Source organism: Lepus europaeus, chromosome 10, assembly GCF_033115175.1.
Source record: "Lepus europaeus isolate LE1 chromosome 10, mLepTim1.pri, whole genome shotgun sequence".
Classification (NCBI taxonomy): Eukaryota; Metazoa; Chordata; class Mammalia; order Lagomorpha; family Leporidae; genus Lepus; species Lepus europaeus.
The window spans coordinates 52,393,470-52,416,748 of NC_084836.1; the positions used below are offsets into that span (position 1 = coordinate 52,393,470).

Sequence of the window (23,279 nt, forward strand, 5' to 3'; positions counted from 1 at the left end):
ATGCTGGCGCTGCAGGCAATGACTTTATCCGCTACACCACAGTGCTGGCCCCCAGCTGCTCCATTTCTGATTCAGCTCCCTAATAATGTACAGCAGAGGGCAGTGGAAGATGGCCCAAGAACTTGGGACCCTACCTGCCACATGGAGTTCCTGGCTCCTTCCTTTGATCTGGATCAGGCCTGGCCATTGCAGCCTCTAGGGGGAGTAAACTAGCAGATTGAATATCTGCTTTCCAAATAAATAAATAAATCGTCATAAATTTGTGTTATCCATGTTTTAGGAATTACTGATTTGCTGATGCCTGTAAACTGAATATACATGTTGCCATTGAATGTTTAAAAAAAATGGTAACTGGGGCCAGCGCTGTGATGCAGTGGGTTAACACCCTGGCCTGAAGCACCGGCATCCCATATGGGCACCAGTTCAAGTCCCGGCTGCTCCTCTTCCGATCCAGCTCTCTGCTGTGGCCTGGGAAAGCAGAAGATGGCCCAAGTCCTTGGGCCCCTGCACCCACATGGAAGACCCAGAGGAAGTTCCTGGCTTTGATCAGCGCAGCTCCAGCCGTTGCGGCCAACTGGGGAGTGAACCATTGGAAGGAAGATCTCTCTCTCTCTCTCTGCCTCTCTAAATGAATAAATCTTAAAATAATAATAATAATAATAACCAATGTTTTATAAAGGAATTAAACATTTCTTACAAAAACAATACATTTGAGGGCTGGCATTGTAGCTAAGTGGGTAAAGCTCCTGCTGGAAATGGCAGCATCCTATATGGGCACTAGTTTGAGTCCCAGCTGTTCCACTTCTAACCCAGCTCCCTGCTAATGTGCCCAGGAAAGCAGTGGGAGATGGCCCAAGGCCCCTGCCACATATGTGGGCGAATCCGAAGAAGCTCCTAGCTCCGGACCAGCCCAGCCCTGGCTATTGCAGTCATTTGAGGAGTTAACTGACAGATGGAAGATTTCTCTAACTCTGCCTTTCTAATAAATAAATAACTTCAAAAATAATATATATGAGAGTTTTCTGATTATTAAACTTATTATTACTGCAGAAATCTAATTAAAAGAGAATGCATACATATAAATTATGTTTAATACTACTACTGATAGATTACTAATATTTTAAGGGTATGATCATGGTTTTCATTTAGCTATTTAAATTTTTAAAAAATCTGAATCACACTGTATGTTTATTTTGAGGGTTTTTCTTAAATATTCTTTTGTTATTTTTAGTGTTTATCTGTTTTCATCTATCTGAAAGACAGACAGACAGAGGTATATTCCACCTGCTGGTTCATTCCCCAAATGCCCACCACAGCAAGGTGGAGCCAGGCTAAAGTGAGGGGCCAGAAACTCCATCTGGGACCAAGCACGTGAGCCATCCATCATCTGCTGCCTCCCAAGATGCATAAGCAGGAAGCTGGATTGGCAGTAATACAGTCAGAACTTGAACCTGGCCCTCAATGGTGTCCCAAGTGGTGGTTTACCCTGCTGCACCACAACACCCACTCTCTGTATTCTTTTTAAGATTTATTTATGGGGCCAGCGCCGCGGCTCAATAGGTTAACCCTCTGCCTTGCGGTGCCGGCACACCGGGTTCTAGTCCCGGTTGGGACGCCGGATTCTATCCCGGTTGCCCCTCTTCCAGGCCAGCTCTCTGCTATGGCCCGGGAGTGCAGTGGAGGGTGGCCCAGGTCCTTTGGCCCTGCACCCGCATGGGAGACCAGGAGAAGCACCTGGCTCCTGGCTTCGGATCAACACGATGCGCCAGCCGCAGCGGCCATTGGAGGGTGAACCAACGGCAAAAAGGAAGACCTTTCTCTCTGTCTCTCTCTCTCACTATCCACTCTGCCTGTCAAAAAAAAAAAAGAGAGAGAGAGAGAGAAATAAAAAATAAAGATTTACTTATTTATTTGCAAGTCAGAGTCAGAGAGGGAGACAGAGAGAGACAGGCTTAAACAACAGATGCCTATGAGGCCCCACTGGCATTTAATTCTGCTAGACATAAATGGTAATAGAGTCTACTGATGATATGTTTTTTTTGTTCAAGATGACAAATATGATGTGCTTAACCAGCAAGGTTTTTATTTTTGTCTTTGTTGCATCATCCCCCTCCCTTTTTTTTTTTTTTTAAGATTTATTTACTTTGGAAGAGTTACAGAGAGGGAGAGAGATCGAGCTTTCATCCACTGCTTCACTCCCTAAATGGCTACAATGGCCAGGGCTAGACCAGGCCAAAGCCAAGAGCCAGGAGCTTCATCAGAATTTCCCCACAAGAGTGGCAGGGGCCCAAGCACTTGGGCCATCTTCCACTGCTTTCCAGACACATTAGCAGGGAACTGGATCATAAGCAGAGCAGTCAGGACACGAACCAGCACCCATATGGGATGCTGGAGTCATAGGCACCAGCCCCCATATTATTCTTAACGGCTGAAGAATATGGTTATCTATGACATAGGTTCATACACTATTCATCATAACTGAAAGATTCAAGTAGACAAATTTGAACATCACTTCACATCTGTCACAGTACTAGGCAAGAGGTATACAAAAATGAAGTTAACCATCACTCCCATTGCCAAAGGAAGCTTATAGCAAGGAAACCAAAACTTAACCAAACAAGTTATAGTTAAGTTCAAGAAAGCAAAAGGGTAGAGTTGTGGCATAGCAGGTTAAGCCATTGCCTGCAACACCGGCATCCCATATCAGAGTGCTGGTTTGCATCCCAGCTGCTCTGCTTCCAATCCAGCTCCCTACTAACACCCTAGGAAAAGAGTAGATTATGGCCTAAGAATTTGGGAGTCCCACATGAAGTTCCAGCTCCTGGCTTGAGCCTGGTCCAGCCCTAAATGTTGCAGTTATTTAGGGAGCAAACCAGTGAATAGATCTCTTCCTCTGTCTCCCTCCGCTACCCTGCATCATTCTGCCTTTCAATTACACTTTTCAAAAGATTTTATTAATTTACTTCAGAAGTAGAGTTAAAGATAGAGGGAGGGAGGAAGAGAACGGTTTTTCATGCATTGGTTCATCCCCAAATGGCCACAACAGCCAGAGCTGAGCCAATGCAAAGCCAGGAGCTTCTTCCTGGTCTTCAATGCAGATTCAGGGGCCCAAGCACTTGGGCCATCCTCCACTGCTTTCCCAGGCCTAAGAAGAGAGCTGGATCAGAAGAGGAACAGCTGGGACACAAACCAGTGCCCACATGGGATGCTGGCACTGCAGGTAAAGGCTCAGCCTACTACACCACAGCGCCAGTCCCCAAATAAACTTTTAAAAAAATGAAGTACACGAACACTGCACTAAGCAAAAAAGGTTAAGGGACCTACTTTTTCTGAGTGGTAAAAGCACCTCTCTGAGAGTCCCATTTAAGCAACAGCAGAAAAGGAGCTAGTCTCTAAGGGTTGGGGTGGAAGTGCTTCTGGAAGAAAAAAAGCACAGCAAATGGCCTTAAAGCAGCCAGGAGTTTGACCTGTCTGAGGAACCATCATTTAGTGCAGCTGAAACAGTGAAGGAGGGGCCTTTTAGGCCAAGATAAAAATATACTTTATTTGAAGACCAATAGTAAGTAATCAAAGGAACAAAGTGGGGAAGTAAAACCACCCAATCTGTCTTTTTAAAATTCCTTTTGGTAACAAGCAAATGAACAGCAAGAGCAAGAACAGAAGCAGAGAATCCAAAAGCTGCTGCAGAAGCAGACAAGTAGCCCAGGCAAGGGTCTATCTACATGAGAGTAATGACAATCTCTACCATCATATGGGGTATACTTTCCTTATACATATACTGTCATTATCTACACATCAACCTTTGAATTTATTTTTTTATTTGACAGATATAGTTAGACAGTGAGAGTGAGAGAGAGAGAGAGACAGAGATAAAGGTCTTCCCTCCATTGGTTCACCCCCCCCAAATGGCTGCTACGGCCGGAGCTATGCCGATCCGAAGCCAGGAGCCAGGTGCTTCTTCCTGGTCTCCCACGCAGGTGCAGGAGCCCAAGCACTTGGGCCATCCTCCACTGCCTTCCTGGGCCACAGCAGAGAGCTAGACTGGAAGAGGAGCAACCGGGACTAGAACCCAGCGCCCACATGGGATGCTGGTGCCGCAGGCAGAGGATTAACCAAGTGAGCCACGGTGCCGGTCCCAACCTTTGAATTTCTAATTATATTCCTAGGATAGATCCCAGAAATGAAGTTGCTCACATAATGGTTAAGAACTCTCTAGTTACGGAAAATAAGTAAGATACGTTCTTTACTAATTGAGACCAAAAAGGATACCCTTTTTTTGCATTTTTTATTATTTTAAAAACTAAATCTCAAAATTCACCCCCTCCTCAAATGTATTTACTATGAGAAATTTCTGTTCATATAATTTTATCTGAATTTAGTATTTTTATTGATTTTTAGAACTTTTTATGTAATAGATACCAACAATGTCAAATTTAAAGTGATTGACTATATGTCAAATACATTGTAATCTTTTTCATTCATCTGTTAAGGTTTTTTGGAATTCATTTTGACTAAGGTATGCAGTGACTTGATTTTTTTTTTTGCCCAAATAACTAATAAGACAGCTTTTGCCCTTACTGTTCCCAGCCCTCATTTATAAGACTCCAATATGGGTTCATTTAGTCTTCTTCATTGGTCTAACTCTCCCTTCACTTGAATTATTCAGTCTTAGATAATACAACTTTTGACAAAGCAAGTTTCTACTATCTTCTCTTTGAAAAAAATGTTCAGCTGTTTTTCTTACCTCATATTCTTGACTTCTAAGATGCTATTTATCTTCTATTTTAAAACTCATCAGTATGTTTTAGCATTTATTAAAAACAATTTTAAAATGTCTTAACCACTACTATGACTAAGAATAAAGGCAAACATAAGGTTTACACTTTATCTGTTGCCTACTGCCCTGACAACAAGAGAGCTGGCTATAAATGCCGGTAAGGCACATGGAGCACTTCACTATAGCCCATCAGAGAAGTGTTGCTGCATATGCAATTTATAAACCAAAGAAAATCATAAAAACAAGAATGAAACTCAGAAATTCATTCATTTAAACCAAAGCAGAACAATTTACTTAAGCCTAAAAGCACTGATTCCATTAAATGACGATCGGTGAAAAGCTGTCTGAACAAGCCAAACACACAATCAAATGATATACCTGTCTCACTAATTGCTCTCCTTCTGGATGAGGTAGATGGTCTAGAAACCAAGCTTGAAGACGAAGGTTTCTCTTCCTGCAGCTCCTGATCAGGGTCCTAAGTATTTAAAAAAAACAAAAACAAAAACAAAAACTAAATTTGTAATACCAGGAAGCTGAAAACTTGTTTTACATAACCTTTCCAATTTTCAATACACATTGTATTAGAACGAGAAACTGCTTTGAAGATTACCTTTTGATCATTCCCACCTTCAAGGTGACACCTGTTCTCACTCACAGATGTACTTGAATCTGATGGTTCTGAAAAAACAAAAAAATTACAATTTTACAATCTAGGAAAGAAAAGGGTTATTTAATAGACACCAGTCCAACATAAATATCTTTTATAATTTTTCCTTTAAGTAAGAATTAACACTTCCCAGGTGCCATCCCCATACTAAATACAGACATAAATAAGGCAATTATTCTGTGAAACAGAAGTTATACAGAAGTATGACAATGGAGTAAAATAGACATATTAAAGTATTAAAAGATAAATTAGCAGAGAAAAGGGAACAATCAGGCAGTGACACGGGAAGGGTTAAGGATTGAAGAATCAGGAAAGGTTTCATAATACACAGAATATGCCATTTCAGAACACAGAAAAGCCATTTCAAACTAAAGGAACACCACATGGGTAAACATCCAGATGCAAACCAGTCACAGTCAGAGGGAACAACAGGTAGCTCACTGTTACTGGAATGGAAGCAGGGTGAAATTGCAAAGGGTCCTGTGCTTCTAGCTGACAGCACAAGCATTCAACAAGCAGCACTCTTGACATCATCCCCCCATCACTGCAGTCCTCTCAGGTGATACTTCAGAATCTTCCCTAAAACAGCCCATTCACCACTAAACAAAATTTTAGTCCAAGAAATAAAACTGATCCCGAGGGCTGTAATAAACCCCTAAATGATCATTTTAAGCAGAAGAATAACTCCTCCGGTAAAACTGAAGAGGGGAGAGGCAGGGAAATCAGTATTAGACAACAAACTGCAATAACACACATGAAAAAAATAATAAAGCCATAATTATGGCAGGGAAAACAGATCAAGTCCAGACAAATTAAAAAACTAAAAACCAGTAAGACCTAGTGTCTGATACCCAAGGCAAAGGAGAAAGGAGTTAAGGCAATTCCAAGTTTCTACCATGGGTAAATAAATGGATGGTGCATTTACCAACAAAGAAACTTTAGGAAGGTGAACAGAGTTGGACAATAATGACCTCAAATTAAAGTAATCTGGGTAGACAGATTTAGACAGCACTTGTTGACTCCTCATCCTTGGAAACATTTTCATTTTAATAATGAAGTCATGCCTAAGCATTAATATTTTGAAATTATACATTACTGTATCACATATTAATTTCTTCTATTGCAGATAAAGCAACATACCAATTTTAAGTTGTACATATAGATGAATTATATTACCCAGAAATTGTATTAATATATAAGAAACACCACAATTAATTAATGTAATAAAAAGGAAATACTAGGTAAAATAAGATTGAAAGTCAATGAGTTATACCTAAAACAAGTTCAGAATAACAAAAGCAGCCTACAGGTTAATATTTCATTAATTTCCCTAGTTATCTACCAAAGTTTATTTAAATGAATGAATAAACAGACCAGAAACACATACTTCACATAACAGTATTTACAGACACTGTAATTGTATATTTTGCCATAACTTCATTTCACAAAGAGATTTAAAACAATAAAATACCAAGTCACCAGCCTCATTATTAGTTTTATTCTGGGCTGATGATGCCTTTTTAAATTCTAACTTTGCAATGTATTCAATTCAACACAAATACTAAATACCGTTAACAAACTACTATGTTGTGCGATACTGAATTCAAATCTGAACAGGACAGAAAACAGAAATATAAACAAATATAAAAAAATAATAAATCTAAACATGGAATAGTGGAGCACAAGGGAGTGGTCAACTCGTTCTGGGAACTAGGCTTCAGAAGGGCTGTAATTTTGCTGCAGCTCCTACCAGCACTGTCTCTTCCCATTTGCATGTTTGCAACCTGAAAATGGGAGTATTCATACTATGGAAATCAGCAATCACTACAAATCAGGCTTCTCCCAGAGTGGTGTGTTAAACTTATTAGTACACATCTCTATACACAAAGAATTTTTCTGACATGCCCTTTTATATACATGTGCCATCTTTCTAAATCAAGACTAGTGCTTTCATTACTGAAAATGTGACCCAAAAAAAAAAGTTAATAAATGCAAGTCTAAAAATGACCAATTAATGGCACAGAAGGAATTAAAATATCATTTACCTACAAAAACTGGTATAAAGTTTCAAATGTACTACCTGCCAGTACTAGGTAACTGTATTACTCCCCAAAACCTTTCAACACATTTCTCAAGGTCTGTTCATTCATCTAAGAAGGAGCTTTTCAGATTATCTACTTTCAAAACAAATCCTGACTCAGATATCCCAAGGCCTAAAGTGATGTAACAGGCTATTCAACTTTACATTAGAATCTTAGTATTATGCTGTTCTAGTTCATGCGTATTTCTTCAGATCATATTTATCACTTTTGTTTTAATTACAGGTTGAACACTCATAATGTGAAAATCTAAAATCCAAAATGCTCCAAAATCTCAACCTTGTTGAGCACCAACACAAAACCACAGGTGGAAAATTCCACATCTGATTTCACACAATGGGTCACAGTCAAATGTCACAAGCACACTAAAAAAAAAAAAAAAAAAAAAGCTATAAAATTACCTTCAGGTTGTATGTAAAAGGAGTCCATGAAACATAAATGAACTGTATTTAGACTTGAAGCCCACTCTAAGATAACTCACTATGTACATGCAACTACTCCATAATTTTAAAAAAACAAAAACACTTCTGGTACCAAGCATTTCAGATAAGGCAAACTTAACCTGTAATATACCATTTAAGCAACTTTTAGGAGAAACAGAATTATAAATATAGGCACATACATAAAAGTCTTTGAAATGTTTTTATGATGCATGTTTATGGTGTTCAAAATTAACTTACCCTGCTGATTGACTACTACCAAGTTTCTGTAGATCATTGTATATATTTTCCTTGTAGGGGAAAAAAAAAAAAAAGAGAGAGATGTTCATCTCTAAAATTTATTAAACTGAATTTAACCAGACTTTAAAATGAGTATTTAGTAAGAATTACTGGAGATACTCAAACTTATACTTTAAATCACTATATACAAACTGTATCACTATCAAGTTTCTAGGCTCTAAAAAAATAATTAGTAGCACAATGATCACTTACAGCTACTTTTGATAATCATTAAGTTCTCATTAGCTGAAAGATTTTATTTCTGTATTGCCTGAAATTTGCATGGAATGTATGTGCAAGAAAAAGGCAAGTTAGCATACTCACTTTTAAAGAGAAAAGAAATTTTCTAACTCTGTGATTATAAGCAAACTGCCTACAACAGTAGTAGTTATACAAAATACACTACATGGAAACTTCCTTATAATCTTGACTTCCATCAACTTTAGGCCAATCACCTTATCGTATTTCTTTTTCTTTCTTGTTTCTGAAATACAGTGACAGAGAAAGAAAAGAAGATTTTCCATCCACTGATTCACTCCCCAAATGCCTGTAACAGGCATTTGCAGGCACACACATGGTAGAAACAGAAGTACTTGAGCCAGCATCTGCTGCCTCCAAGGATGCCCATTAGCAGGAAGCTGTATCAGAAGATGGGACTCAATACCAGGCACTGCGGTACTGGATGTGGGCGTCCCAGGCGGCTGCTTAACTCACTGTGCTACAACACTTGCCCAAGAATGGGTTCTTTCTTGACCTCAACACTTACTAAAAAACAAAGCAGGCCGGCGCCGTGGCTTAACAGGCTAATCCTTCGCCTTACGGTGCCAGCACACTGGGTTCTAGTCCCCGTTGGGGCGCCGGATTCTGTCCTGGTCGTTCCTCTTCCAGGCCAGCTCTCTGCTATGGCCCGGGAGTGCAGTGGAGGATGGCCCAAGTGCTTGGGCCCTGCACCCACATGAGAGACCAGGAGAAGCACCTGGCTCCTGGCTTCAGATCAGCGCGATGCGCCGACCGCAGCGGCCACTGGAGGGTGAACCAACGGCAAAAAGGAAGACCTTTCTCTCTGTCTCTCTCTCTCACTATCCACTCTGCCTGTCAAAAAAAAAAAAATCACAAAGCAGGAGCGGGCACTATGGTATAGTGGGTAAAACCACTGCCTCCAATGCCATCAACCCATATGGGTACCTGTTCAAGTCCCAGCTGCTCCTACTTGTGATCTAGCTCTGCTAATGGTCTGGGAAAGCAGCAAAAGATGGCCCAAGTGTTTGGGCCCCTGCACCCATGTGGAGACCTGGAAGTAGCTCCTGGCTCTTGGCTCCCGACTGGCCTAGCTCTAGCCATTGCGGCCATCTGGGGAGTGAACTAGCAGATAAAAGACCCCCCTCCCCTGCCTCTGCCTTTCTAATAAATTAATAAATCTTTTTTAAAAAAAGATAAGGCAATACTCATTCACTTAATATCTAATATACAGTCACTGCCATAGATAGGAAAAATAAAATGAAAAAAAATCTCTGCCCTCATGGAGCTTATAGACTATAAGAAGACAATTCATTTACTCCAGTCTTCCCTGATGTCATGGTACTTTAATCAATTATTCTTAAATATTTTAGACAATGCTTATCTGTCACAAGTTGTTATTTCTAATTCTCCAGGTTCAGGAGAAAGCATTAACCCCAATTTTCTCTTTTCACTCCTAGGAATGACAGTACAGCAATTAAAAATCCCATCCCCCAAATCAATACTCATACTCAAATCCATTCACAAGACAGTAATAACCCAGTTTCTTATCTCTCAATATTAGAACTCAAGTTGCAGATAATCTCAGAAATGGGGCCACTGTCATGGCACCGCTACTGGAGGGCCAATTCAAGCCCCAGTTGTTCTGCTTCTGATCCAGCATCCTACTAATGCACCTGGGAAGGCAGTGGAAGATAACCCAAGTCCTGGGGCCCCTGACACCCATGTAGGATAACTGGATGGAGTTCCAGGCTCCTGATCCAGCCTCAGCCACTGTTACCAATTGGAGGTGAATCAGGAGATGGAAAATCTTTCTCTCCCTGTCACTGTGCCTGTCAAATACACAAAATAAATCTTAATAAAGGAAAAGATTAATTGCTCAAGCAATTGAGTTCATGCCACCCAAGGAGGAGACTTGGATTGAGTTCCTGGCTCCTAGCTTTGGACTCGGCCAAGCCCCAGTAAGCTGGGGAGGAAGCCAGATTGAAGCTTTCTCAAATAAATAAATATATTTTTAATAATTATATGGGGAGGGGGCGGCGCTGTGGCGCAGCAGGTTAAAGCCCTGGCCTAAAGCGCCAGCATCCCATATGGGCACCAGTTCAAGTCCCGGCTGCTCCTCTTCCGATCCAGCTCTCTGCTGTGGCCTAGGAAAGCAGAAGATGGCCCAAGTCCTTGGGCCCCTGCACCCACATGGGAGACCCAGAGGAAGATTCTGGCTCCTGGTTTCAGATGGACCCAGCTCCGGCCACTGTGGCCTTCAGGGAGTGAACCAGTGGATGGAAGACCTCTCTCAGCCTCTGCCTAACTCTGCCCCTGCACCCACGTGGGAGACCCAGAAAAAGGTCCAGGCTCCTGCTTCAGATGGACCCAGCTCCGGCCACTGTGGCCTTTGGGGAGTGAACCAGTGGATGGAAGACCTCTCTCTGCCTCTACCTAACTCTGCCTTAAAAAATAAAAAATACATAATATTTCTAAAAATTATATGGGGTGGGCAAGCACTGTGTCACCGCTTGGGATTCCACATCCCATACCAAAGTGTCTGGTTCAGTACTGGTTACTCTGCTTTAGGTCCAGCTTCCTGCTAATGCATCCTGGGAGGTAGCAGATGATGACTCAAGTATTCAGATCTCTGCCACAAATGTGGGAGACTAGAATGGAGCTCCTGGGTTCTGGCTTCTGGCTTCTGCCTAGCCCAGCTCTAGCTGTTGCAGACATTTGGGGAGTGAATCAGCAGGTAGATGATTTGTCCGTAGCTGTGCCTTTCAAATTTCACACACAAACACGCACACGGTCACACACATACTCATTAACACACTGTTCCCAACTAGGTTAAAACATACAACTGCACATAATATAAAAATAAATAACTTTTGGTGACAAATTACAGCGACTTTTTCCCCCCTCCTCTTAGTTTTCTGCCTTTTCCTAAGGTTCAATAATGAATACATGTTAACAGTAATACAGCTGTTTTAAAGTTAAAAACACTCATGTTAACAGTAATACAGCTGTTTTAAAGTTAAAAACACTCCTTTAGGGCCGGCGCCGTGGCTCAACAGGCTAATACTCCACCTTGCGGCGCCGGCACATCAGGTTCTAGTCCCGGTCGGGGCACCGGATTCTGTCCCGGTTGCTCCTCTTCCAGGCCAGCTCTTTGCTATGGCCCGGGAGTGCAGTGGAGGATGGCCCAAGTGCTTGGGCCCTGCACCCCATGGGAGACCAGGAGAAGCACCTGGCTCCTGCCTTCGGAACCACGCGGTGCGCTGGCAGCGGCAGCCATTGGAGGGTGAACCAACGGCAAAGGAAGACCTTTCTCTCTGTCTCTCTCTCTCTCTCACTGTCCACCACTCTGCCTGTCAAAAATAAAATAAAATAAAAAATTTTAAAAAAAAAACACTCCTTTAATTAGTATCTTTGATTATATTGAGGAGTAAATACTAGTAAATCCAGTTGTCTCATACAAATAGTATCTACCCAATTAAGACACTGATATCAATGCTCAACACAAACTGACTTTGTTAAACTAAATGAGACTAGGAATTACAGTGTAAGGGGAGAAAAACTGAAAACATATTCAGTTCCCAGTAGAATAATTCCAGAAAGGTTATCTGGGTTAAATTTGGCTAAGTGACATAATGATATGTAGCAAAGAAAATTATTTCCAGGGCCAGGGTTCTGGCATACCAGGTTAAGCTTCCACCTGTGACGCTGGCATCCCATATGGGTGCCAGTTTAAGCCCTGGCTGCTCCACTTCCAATCCAGCTCCCTGCTAATGTACCTGGGAAAAGCAGAAGATGGCCCAAGTGCTTGGGCCTTCCCATATGGAAGACAGGCAAGAAGCTCCAGGTTCCCCACTGTGGCCACTTGGGGAGTGAACCAGAGGACGGAAGATAGACATCTTTCTCTCTGTCCCTCCTTGTTGGTCTTTCAAATAAATAAAAAATTAATCTTTTAAAAAAAGAAAATAATTTCCAAAGTTAACTAAGGCTCACATTTATGCCTTTACCACATTGGTGGTATAAAGGCTGCCTTTGGAAGTAGCTAACATTCTAGTGTTTTCTATGTCCCAAACACTACTTTTTATACATCGCTTCATGAGCTATTTATAACCTCCACAAGGCATTTATATCATCCGTATTTTACAAATAGGAAAACTAAGGTTTACCAAGCCACATGGCTAGTAAACAATTCAATTAACTCTCAATAAAATTTTTGGGATTCCAGAACTTAGGTTCTCAAATAGTGTGCTACAGCACTAAGAAATCAAATTTCTGGGGCTGGCGTTGTGGCAAAGCTGGTAAAGCAGCCTGTTGCAACACCAGCATCCCACATGGGCGCCAGTACTGTCCTGGCTGCTTCACTTCCAATCCAGCTCGCTGCTAAAGGCCTGGGAAAAGCAGAAGAAGATAGTCTGCTTCCCACGTGGGAGACCTGAAGGAAGCTCCTGGCTCCTGATTTTGGCCTGGCTCAGCCTCAACTGTTGTGGCCAACTGAGGAGTGAACCAACAGATGGAAGATCTTTCTGTCCCTCTCTTTCAAATGAATAAATAAATCTTAAAAAAAATTAAATTTCTGCATTGTTTTATATATATAGATAAATATAAATAATAACTTTTCTCTGACAAAAGGGGCTGAGGGTAGAGGGAAACTGGCATATTTTGCCCAGCTGGCTTTTTCACAAGGGACTAAACTGAAAAACTTACCTGTGCTCTTTCACAGAGAAGCTTGGCACTCCAAACAAATCTCCAAGAAGATCATTTGAACAATACACAATATGTTGTTGCTTCTCATCATACAATCGTTTAGTCATAATGTACTGGCCAAGATAAAATATAACCTGAAATAAAAATGATTTCAGAGCATTAAAGAAAATGAAATGTTAGTTTCAAATACATTCACTAATATCCCATTTATCTAAAAACGGTTAATTACCAGCAACCATATCTACAACCATGCAGAACTACCACCACTTTGTACTCTTAAACAAAAAAAAACTTTCAAACCTTTTCATCTGATGCATGCAGAAATAACTGCTTCTCTGATTTAAATAAACTTTAAAATGTGTCAGTTTTTTTCCTTGCTTTCACTATGCCCAGGTCTGTAGGTACTCATTTAGAAAAGGAAAAGGCAGCAAAATGCAAAACCCCTGATAACAGCATTAAGTTGCAGAATCAAAAAATCCACTGAAATATGGCCATGACTTGGAGCCATTTAGTAAATAGTCATGAATATCATATATCTCAATAGCTTCCAAGTTCATCAAAGAGGATGACAAAAAAAATGGTCAGTGATATCTATAAGTTTGGAAGATTTCAGTAAATAAAACCCACAAAAAAATCAACATAATTTGTGCTATAATTAATAATCAAAATGGTCCTGTGCCATTAATATATATTCCATGTGATCCACTAGGATAAAGTAGGCAATATGCCTTTTAAGATATACAGCTACAAATTTATTAACAATCACCTAACTGTGTATGGCATTTTGCAGTTTACAAGAGCAGTCTCATCGTCTGATATTTCATACATTTTAGAAATGAGGAAATGGACCCCAGGTCTTCTAGACTCCCAGTCCCGTGCTTTTTCTACAAGCCTACACTTGTTTTCATCACTGTCCCATTTGCCCCAGGACAAAGAGCCTATAACTGAAAACTGCATCAGAGAACACACAAACACAAATCAAAAATATTTTTTAAAAACACTATACTGGGGGCCAGTGCTGTGGCACAGTGGGTTAAAGCCTCCGCCTGCAGTGCCAGCATCCCATATAGACACATGTTCGAGACCTGGCTGTTCCACTTCCGATCCAGCTCTCTGCTATGGCCTGGGCAAACAGTAGAAGATGGCCCAACTCCTTGGGTCCCTACACCCTCGTGAGAGACCTGGAAGAAGCTCTGGCTCCTGGCTTCAGATCAGCTCAGAACTGAATGCAGTCATTTGGGGAGTGAAACCAGCAGATGGAAGATATCTCTTTGGCTCTACCTCTCTCTGTAACTCTTGCAAATAAATAATAAATCTTTAAAAAGCCAAAAAACAAAACAAACACTATACTGACTGACCATGTAGATTTCCTTCCTTGTCAATCCCTAAATAACACAGTAAACAACTATTTACATAGCATTTACAGGGTGGTAAGCTATTAAAAGTAATCTAGAGATGATTTAAAGTATACAAGATTTGCACAGTTTACATGCAAATAGGCCATTTCATAAGGGGCTTGAGCATCAAATCCACAGGGGTCCTGTAATCAATCCCCTGTGGATGCTGAGGGAAGACTGAGCATGCCCTGCTACTGTCACATGGTTTAGCCTAAGCATTCAAAGTCTTTACAATGGCCTTGATCAATCACTCATTTCTGTTTCCTGTTCAACCCAAACTGATCACATCATGGGAAGGCTGATCCCAAGCTGACAATCCTTAAAGCACCATTTGACTTGGCACTTCTGTGCCTGCACGGTCTACGGACTTAACTAGCTCAGCAAAGGCTAGCCTTAAAGAATATTCCTAGGGGCTGGCACTGTGGTGCAGGTTAATCCTCCACCTGCGGTGCTGGCATCCTATATGGGCGGCGGTTCTAGTCCCATTTGCTCTTCTTCCAGTCCAGCTCTCTGCTGTGGCCTGGGAAAGTAGTGGAAGATGGCCCAAGCCCTTGGGCCCCTGCACCCGCGTGGGAAACCCGAAAGAAACTCCTGGCTCCTGGCTTCGGATCAGCGCAGCTCCAGCCGTTGCGGCCATATGGTGAGTGAACCAGCAGATGGAAGACCTCTCTCTGCCTCTCCTCTCTGTGTAACTCTTTCAAATAAAATAAATAAATCTTTAAAAAAAAAATATTCCTAGATGACTGGAGTGGAAAGACTCCAAGTTGACGAGCATGACCTTTTCACCTCCTCATTCCACCACACCTTCTACCAAACATCCCTTAAGTTTATGAAAGTATACCTGAAAAGGAAAAGGGTATGGAATCTCTTCCTTTCACATTATACTGATGCAAGAGATTAACACTGGTGTTATAAGTAATCTGAACTCCATAAACTAAGTGGGAGAGATAGGCAGCAGGCACATTTCATTCACATGAAATTTCTGCCTAAAATGGACCAATCTCTCACTGAAAATCACATTTCTGTGTACAACTTAAACTAGAATACACTGAAATGTTGTATCCATTAAATGGAACAAATGTTCATGAATCAGCTCACCTCTATCCCAGAAAGATCAGTACAGTATATTGTACTCGTATCTCTAGTGCGGAAGTTCTTTTTTTTTTTTTAAAGATTTATTTATTTTTCACAGGCAGAGTGGATAGTGAGAGAGAGAGAGACAGAGAGAAAGGTCTTCCTTTGCCGTTGGTTCACCCTCCAATGGCCGCCGCTGCCAGCGCACCGCGTGGTTCCGAAGGCAGGAGCCAGGTGCTTCTCCTGGTCTCCCATGGGGTGCAGGGCCCAAGCACTTGGGCCATCCTCCACTGCCTTCCCGGGCCATAGCAGAGAGCTGGCCTGGAAGAGGGGCAACCGGGATAGAGTCCGGCGCCCCAACCGGGACTAGAACCAGGTGTGCCGGCGCCGCAAGGCGGAGGATTAGCCTGTTAAGCCACGGCGCCGGCCTAGTGCGGAAGTTCTTAACCTGGGGATCCATGGATGCCCAAGGAGTCCTTGGATAGAATTCAGGGGGTCCATTAATTTGGATGCGGAAAAAAACTATGTATTCCCGTCTTTACTGTCATTACCTTCTAACTGAAATTTAGCTTTTCCTTCAACTATTAATGTAGGCAATAAATCACAACAGTATTAAGCAATACCTATGATTTTATGATGAATAAAAATTATGCTTGTGAAAAACATCTCAAAATATCACTTATGTTTCTTACCACATTGAAACTGTACTTATTAGACAAGCTGCTAAATTTCAGTATTTAATGTATTTTAAAAGCACAAATGGAGCAGGTGTTTAACCTAGTGACTAAGCCACAGGTTAAAAAGCTTGCACCCATCACATTCCTGCCCTATATCATATTGCCTGGGTTCAATTCCTGGCCCCAGCACCTTAATCTAGCTTCCTCCAGTGAAGACCCTGGCAGGCAAGTGATGGCTTAAGCATCTGGGTCCCTGCCATGCACGTGAGACCTGTGTTGAGTGCCCAGTTCCTGGCTTTGCCCTGGCTGTTGCAGGAATTTGGGAAACAAAGCAGTGGATGGCAGCTCCTTCTCTCTAATTAGAATAATAAATAAATCTTTTAAAAGGAAGAAAAAAAATCACATGTTACACTTGTTCACTATTTGAAAACTGTATTTTAATATTATATCCGCTTGGTAATCATGCTTTTCACTTCATGGATTAGAAAACACGCTTCTGAGAAGGAGTTACCAGTCTGAGAAGACTGACCAGTTGGCCAAATGGGTTTATAGCTCAAAATGGCCAAAGGCCTTCACAGAGTTCCCCCAGTCTTAGGAGTTCCTAGCTGAGAAATGAAACACATATAATTAGAATTTTCGGTTTCAAAATACAGTCCAAATGACCACATAACTTTATCTTACTACTTACTGAAAAAAAAAAAATCTCTCTACGTTGCAAATTTCTCCCGTTTATCCCATGGTCTTAAAAACAATATGGCGGTATACGTAACTAGCAAGGCATCAGTTATCTCTTTCTCTCTCAATTCAGCTTACCTCTTTCATGGTGTAAGTGTCTTTTTGTGCACCAACAGACTTTAACAACTTCAAAAGCAATGGCTTTGGTCTAACCTATAAAGAAATAAAAATGCTATTATACTTTCAAAATTGTTCCGAAACTCTAAGCCCTGCAACAAAGTTGTCCACAAAGAAAGGTAGCAGACATTACATTTAACAATTTCACAAAAAGATCTCAAAAAGGAAGTTCTAATGTTTTTATTAAAAGTAACAGACTAGGGGCTGGTGCTGTGGTGTGGCGGGTAAAGCCGCTGCCTGCAGTGCCAGCATCCTATATGGGCACTGGTTCCAGTCCTGGCTGCTCCACTTCCATCCAGCTCTCCGCTATGGCCTGGGAGAGCAATAGAAAATGGCCAAGTCCTTGGGCCCCTGCAGCAGTGTGGGAGACCCAGAAGAAGCTACTTGCAGCCAAGTGAACCAGTGGATGGAAGACCTCTCTCTCTGCCTCTCTGTAACTCTGCCTTTCAAATAAATAAATCCTTAAAAAAAAAAAAAAAAAAGTAACAGACTAAGAGAACTAAATGCTACAAATGATCAAGAGTGGGGGGAAAAATTGCCGCTAATTGTTACCACTATTTTTTCCCCTCCAGCTAATTCTATCACATGCTTATTGCCTTACACCCATAAATGGCTGACAGCCATGAGTTTACTAAGCTACACAGAGCCAATTAGTGTCCTGTAAACTAGAGCAGAGAATCCAGGAGAATTATGGTGGGTCCTGTAATGGATCTTCATAGATTAGGTCCTTGAAGTCTAAAGACTTTAAATAACTAATCCGTGATTACAAGGATAGTTAAGAGTAGATGAGACTGCGACTCATGTCTCAACTACAACTCAGAATTTTCTTCTAAGTTGGTTTACTTCCAATAGCTACTTGACAAATGTTTGAGTTTCTGCTATGCACTGGATAGCACTACGTATGTGGTGATGTTGGAGGGTGGCCTGTATTCAAGGAGACTGCAACTAGATTAGAGACCAATTTTTTTCTGTAAAGAACCAGACAGTAAACATTTTAAGCTTTCCATGCCAAATGGTCTGTCCAACCCAAAAACATACATTTCATAAACCAATGGGCATGGCTGCATTCCAGTAAAATTTTATTTGTAAAAACTGTCAAACTTGATCCCCAGCTACAGTTTGCCTGACCCAGATCTAGAAGTTTTCCAAGGGGTATGAATAAAATAACTGGTTGGGGTATGGGCTGTAATAAGCTTAGGTGCTTTTCTCCCTTCCTGTTGCTGTACCAAAATCTGCAAACCTCAAGTCCCTTTACAGCTTGCCCAACCAGCACACAGCCTGGTGCCTCCATACCTCTTCAAAATACCCCTAACCTATGTCTAACTTTGAATTCTGACAGCATCCCTTTGTGGGATCTAACACTCAAAAATCCAATTTAAGAAAACTGCCTGTCTCTAAATAATCAACAGAACAAGAATTATTTAATATTCAAACAAAACATACCACAAACGTAGGATTTAATCATTTGCTTCTGATCACTTTTTAAAAATATTGCTTACATACACATTTTATTTTCAGGCCACATAAACTCTCTCAGGAGGTTAAAAAAAAATTACTCTGTTCTTCTAAATGTTTACTTCTTCATGAATTTATACCTTCCTTGAATAGGGGCCATACTAATATTCTCTTATTTCAATAGTTGTATATGTGCTGTCAAAGAACCCCTTGAATTTTTATGTATTTTAACTTCAAATTACACAAAGTCTAAAGTAAAACTCTGTAATGGAAAGGCATCCATTGGCACGGGACTTAAAACATATGCAGCAATACCAAAAATACTATAAAAGACAACACCATTTATAATATTTTATTCAAGAAAAGAAAATGGTGAAAATCTACATGTCAAAACTGTTAAATTCTAAAAGAAATACAGGGACATATTTGCATAGTCTTCAAATGGCTGAGTTCTTCCAAAGAATAGGAAATTCAAAAGCCAACAAATTTGTCTTCATAAAAATCTTAACAGGGAGAACACATGTTAAATTCAACATTTATAAACAAGTTAAACACACTCAAAACACAGATAACTACTCAAGTTATTAAGAAAAATACAAAAAGTAGGGGGGAAAATGGACAGAAAAAAACTGGCAAATCCCATAAAACAGATAATTTAACAAAAAGATGATTAACTTCACCGGAGACTTGGGAAACACAAATTTAAACAGCACGATATCTTTTACCAAGAAATGACAGTAATATACTAAGAATTTAGATGGCTAATACTCAACTTGGCAGGAGTGTGAGCAATCTACTAGTAGCAAACAAATGTTTGTAATTTAGTTCCCACGAATTCTACAAAACCTTTAACATTTGGAATGAGTATACAAAGCAACGCCATTTTTAATATTCAAAAACAAGAAGCAATTTTTAAAAATTGATAAAAACATCAAAGAAAAATGGGATATTCTTGTTCTGGAATACTATGCAGGCAATAAGATTCTGTAGATTGCATTTACCGATAACAACACAAGGAAGGTCTCTCAAAGAAATCTTTCTTTAAAAAAGGTACAAGTTGTAGAGCACCTCTATCTTAATCCCGATTGAAAAGCGAGGAACACAGATTTAAGTTCATGTTAATAGAAATGCAGGTAAGCAAACAGACAAAATTACCAGAGTACATGGAAGAAAGAGAAGCCTGGAATTTTTAGCTTTTACTTTATACATCTCTGCCTAAAAATCTTTACAACAAGCCAGAACTGTTTTTGTGCCTTTTAGGAACCATTAAAAAAATACTGACGGATCAAAAAGGAGAGAAAATCTACCACACACTAAAGATAACCCCAGCACGCACACTTAGAAGCACACTCGAACTTAACTTTTCCAAGCCCCTCGAAGGAAGGACGAAGGGTTTAGCAGCTAACGTTTAAACTCCTCGCAGTTACGCCTGGGACAGGGGACAAGCAGCAACTAAGCCACGTATGTACAATTTCATGTAAAGAGCCAAGCTTTCTTTGGAGACTATGAATTGATCACCTCCTAAAATATTTCCAAAAGTTACACTTGCGACAAAAAAAAAAAAAAAATACCAACCAGGGTCTCTTGTTCCGAAGCTGGAATCTGTGAGGTGCTTACAGCACCGTCAGTAGACACAGACATGTTGGTATTGCACATTTGCCTACAAGCAGGAAGAAAACACACACACGATAAAAACGCGAAATAACCAAATATCCGTGAAAAGAGACAGAAATCCAACATGTGAAGGAGAGAACCAATGCCTCTAGGAAAACTCAAGCCAGCAGCAGGTCACTAGTCCTTACCTGGATCCGCCCGGAGCGCCTACTGTATGCCTATGCGCACAGGTATCGACGCCCCATCGCCAGTGAACGCAGCTGGGAAAAGTCAAGGTTTAAATACCCCCAGCTGGAGACAAGTCGGGACTTAGCTCCCTCGACTGCGGACTCGGAACGTGCCCGAACTTGACCAGCCCATCAGGAAGAGCTGAGTCAACCTGCCGCCCGAACCAGCCCGGTCTCGCCCGCGCTCGCCGTCGCGTCCAGACCCGCGGGCCGGCAGGCACCTGTTCCTCACCCCGACCCCCCGCCGGGCGCCTGCCGCCCCCGGCCCACGTGGCCTACAGCTCCGGCTCCGGGGCAGACCCCCGCCCCCGCCCCCGCCCCCCGCCAGCAGCGCGGGCCCCAAACTCCGCCCCGGCGTCCCCGGCGGCGACCACCTGGCCTCCCGCCAGCCAAGCCGCCACGAAGCCACGTGCCCCCCACCACAATCGCACAAAGGCTGCGCGCAGACGAACGCGAGCTAGGGGCACCCAAGTCGCAGCCCCGGCGCGCCACTGACCACCCTCTTCCCGGCCGCGGTACCTGCTCCTCACCGTGCCGGGGGCTTTCTCGCCTGGCGTGGGGGCGGAGGTCCCTCAAGCCTCCCCCCGTCCGTTTACGGGGCGCGCGGACGCCCGCCGCCGTGGGCCTCGGCGACCATTCCACCGGCGGGGCCAGGCCACTGGGGCGCTCCGACGCACGGAACCCCAAGAGGAGGGACGCTCCCGGCGGCGAAAGCGGCAAGGACCTCGGCCAGGGAGTCACAGCCGCCCCTCAGGCTCGGCTACTTTCTTCATCTTCCTCGCAGTCACACAGGGGTAGGGCCGCGCAGGCCCCAAAAGGAGCCAGGCCCACCGAGGTGCCGCGGTGCGCGCCCCCTACCGCCTGAGGGGAGCGCGCCGGAAGCCGCGGCCCATCCGGGCGTTTGCGCGCGCGCGCGCCCGGCGCTGCCGCCTCCACCAATCGGGGCCGGGGCTGGCCGGGTGGGCGGGGAAGCGGCGGCCGGGCGCGCGGGCCTCTCGGGGCGGGAGGGGCCCTCGGCCGCCAACGCCCGGGGGCGGGGTGCGGGCTGCCAGGGAGACTCCTTGGGCCGTTGTGCTATTTTCGCCTTTGCGTGTACGCCTCCCGCCTGCCAGGGCGTCTAGAAACAACTGTGTATCCAAGTGTGGCTGCCACCGAAGAGAAACCAAAGTGAACAGCTGTGAGATATATTAAGCTCACGGCGCCAGCCGCTGGAGTTGTATACAAATGAACCAAGACTGAAAAAAAAATTAAAATAGCGCGTGACATCAGCTTATACGCGGGTGCATCTAAATATGCTAGTTGGAGAAATAAGTCCTTTGGGACTGGGGCGGGGGTGGGGAGACCGAGAACACTTAGCAGAGAGGGTACTTACTAAAGATTTAAGTTTTTTGGGGGGTGCAAAAGGATTCTGAAATCCATGCATTTTTTTCATCATACACATTTCCCACGAACTTCTTGTAATCCTCTCGTACTTTGTGCCTTCAAGTATGGGTGAGACTTAGATTTAAAACGGAGGAAAATATGCGAGACACAAGGAACATACTTATCAAGAGGCCAGCAGCAAAGTGGAAGAGGTCTGTTTGAGAAAGAAAATAAGTCAGTTGGACTTACATACCAGCCAAGAAAAAGTTTTAAGAATTTAGTCTGCTTCAGTGCCAAGCAAAGGAATCTGGGCTTTGGGCAGCGGGCAGACTCTGGGCACATACAAACAGATTTGCTTCCAACTCCTAAAGGGACCGCGGAGAGCAGACAGGCTCAAAATGGTTGGCCCAACGGTTTTCTGGACCAACTTTGCCTCTTGTTAGACTCTACACAAAGGCCAGAACAGATGGGATTAGACTTTTTTTTTTTTTAAGATTTATTTTTTATTTATTTGAAAGAGTTACAGAGAGAGGTAGAGACAGAGAAAGGTCTTCCATCCACTGGTTCACTCCCCAGATGGTCAAGGGCCAGAGCTGCACCCATCCAAAGCCAGGAGCTTCTTCCGGGTCTCCCACAAGGGTGCAGGGGCCCAAGGACTTTGGCCATCTTCTACTGCTTTCCCAGGCTATAGCAGAGAGCTGGATCGGAAGAGGAGCAGCCGAGACTAGAACCGGTCCCCATAAGGGATGCTGGCGCCCCAGGCCAGGCCTTTAACCAGCTGTGCCACAGCACAGGCCCCGGGATTAGCCTTTTTCTAACAGAAACAGGAAAGAAGGGACAGAGGGCTGTTGTGGCACAGCAGGTAGAGCCACCAAGCCACCCATATGAGCACCAGTTCAGGGTCACACTACTCTGCTTCGCATCCAGCTTCTTGCTGGTGCGCCTGGGAAAGCAGCAAAAGATGCTGAGTGTTGGAGCCCCTGCTCTAGTCCTGGCTTCAGCCTGGCCCAGAGCCAGCCCTTGGGGCCTTTGGGGGAGTGAACCAGCAGATGGAAGCGCCCTCTCCCCCCCCCCCCCCCGCTCTTCCCTAACTATAATAAGTCTTTAAAAAAAAATCAAGTTACCTAATGAAAAGGGGCAGAAGTGAAGGAAGAAGTGATAGGATTCACAGTTTAGCAGAAAAAGAGATAAAGCAAAGACTCACTCTTTTTTTTTTTTTGACAGGCAGAGTGGATAGTGAGAGAGAGAGAGAGAGAGAGAGAGAAAGGTCTTCCTTTTTGCCGTTGGTTTACCCTCCAGTGGCCGCTGCGGCCGGCGCACTGCGCTGATCCAAAGCCAGGAGCCAGGTGCTTCTCCTGGTCTCCCATGCGGGTGCAGGGCCCAAGCACTTGGGCCATCCTCCACTGCCTTCCCGGGCC

The 23,279-nt window shown here is 43.0% G+C and overlaps 1 protein-coding gene across 5 annotated transcripts in view; it reads right to left on the bottom strand.

Annotated features, from left to right (window-relative positions):
• MDM2 (MDM2 proto-oncogene) overlaps positions 1-21,370 on the bottom strand; it is a 32,172-nt gene extending 10,802 nt beyond the window's left edge. For 2 of the 5 annotated variants that reach the window (XM_062203265.1, XM_062203262.1), the window contains exons 1-7: positions 21,030-21,370; positions 20,234-20,318; positions 17,165-17,239; positions 13,204-13,337; positions 8,224-8,273; positions 5,388-5,455; positions 5,156-5,252 (exon numbers count right to left, since the gene is read on the bottom strand). In XM_062203265.1, the coding sequence (XP_062059249.1) occupies positions 5,156-5,252; positions 5,388-5,455; positions 8,224-8,273; positions 13,204-13,337; positions 17,165-17,239; positions 20,234-20,314 (505 nt within the window). In that variant the 5' untranslated portion in view covers positions 20,315-20,318; positions 21,030-21,370. Of the gene's footprint in view, positions 1-5,155; positions 5,253-5,387; positions 5,456-8,223; positions 8,274-13,203; positions 13,338-17,164; positions 17,240-20,233; positions 20,319-20,460; positions 20,604-21,018 lie in introns of those variants that run through there. The other 3 variants (XM_062203264.1, XM_062203263.1, XM_062203266.1) reach the window with 3 other exon arrangements.
• Between the last annotated feature and the right edge of the window lie 1,909 nt (positions 21,371-23,279).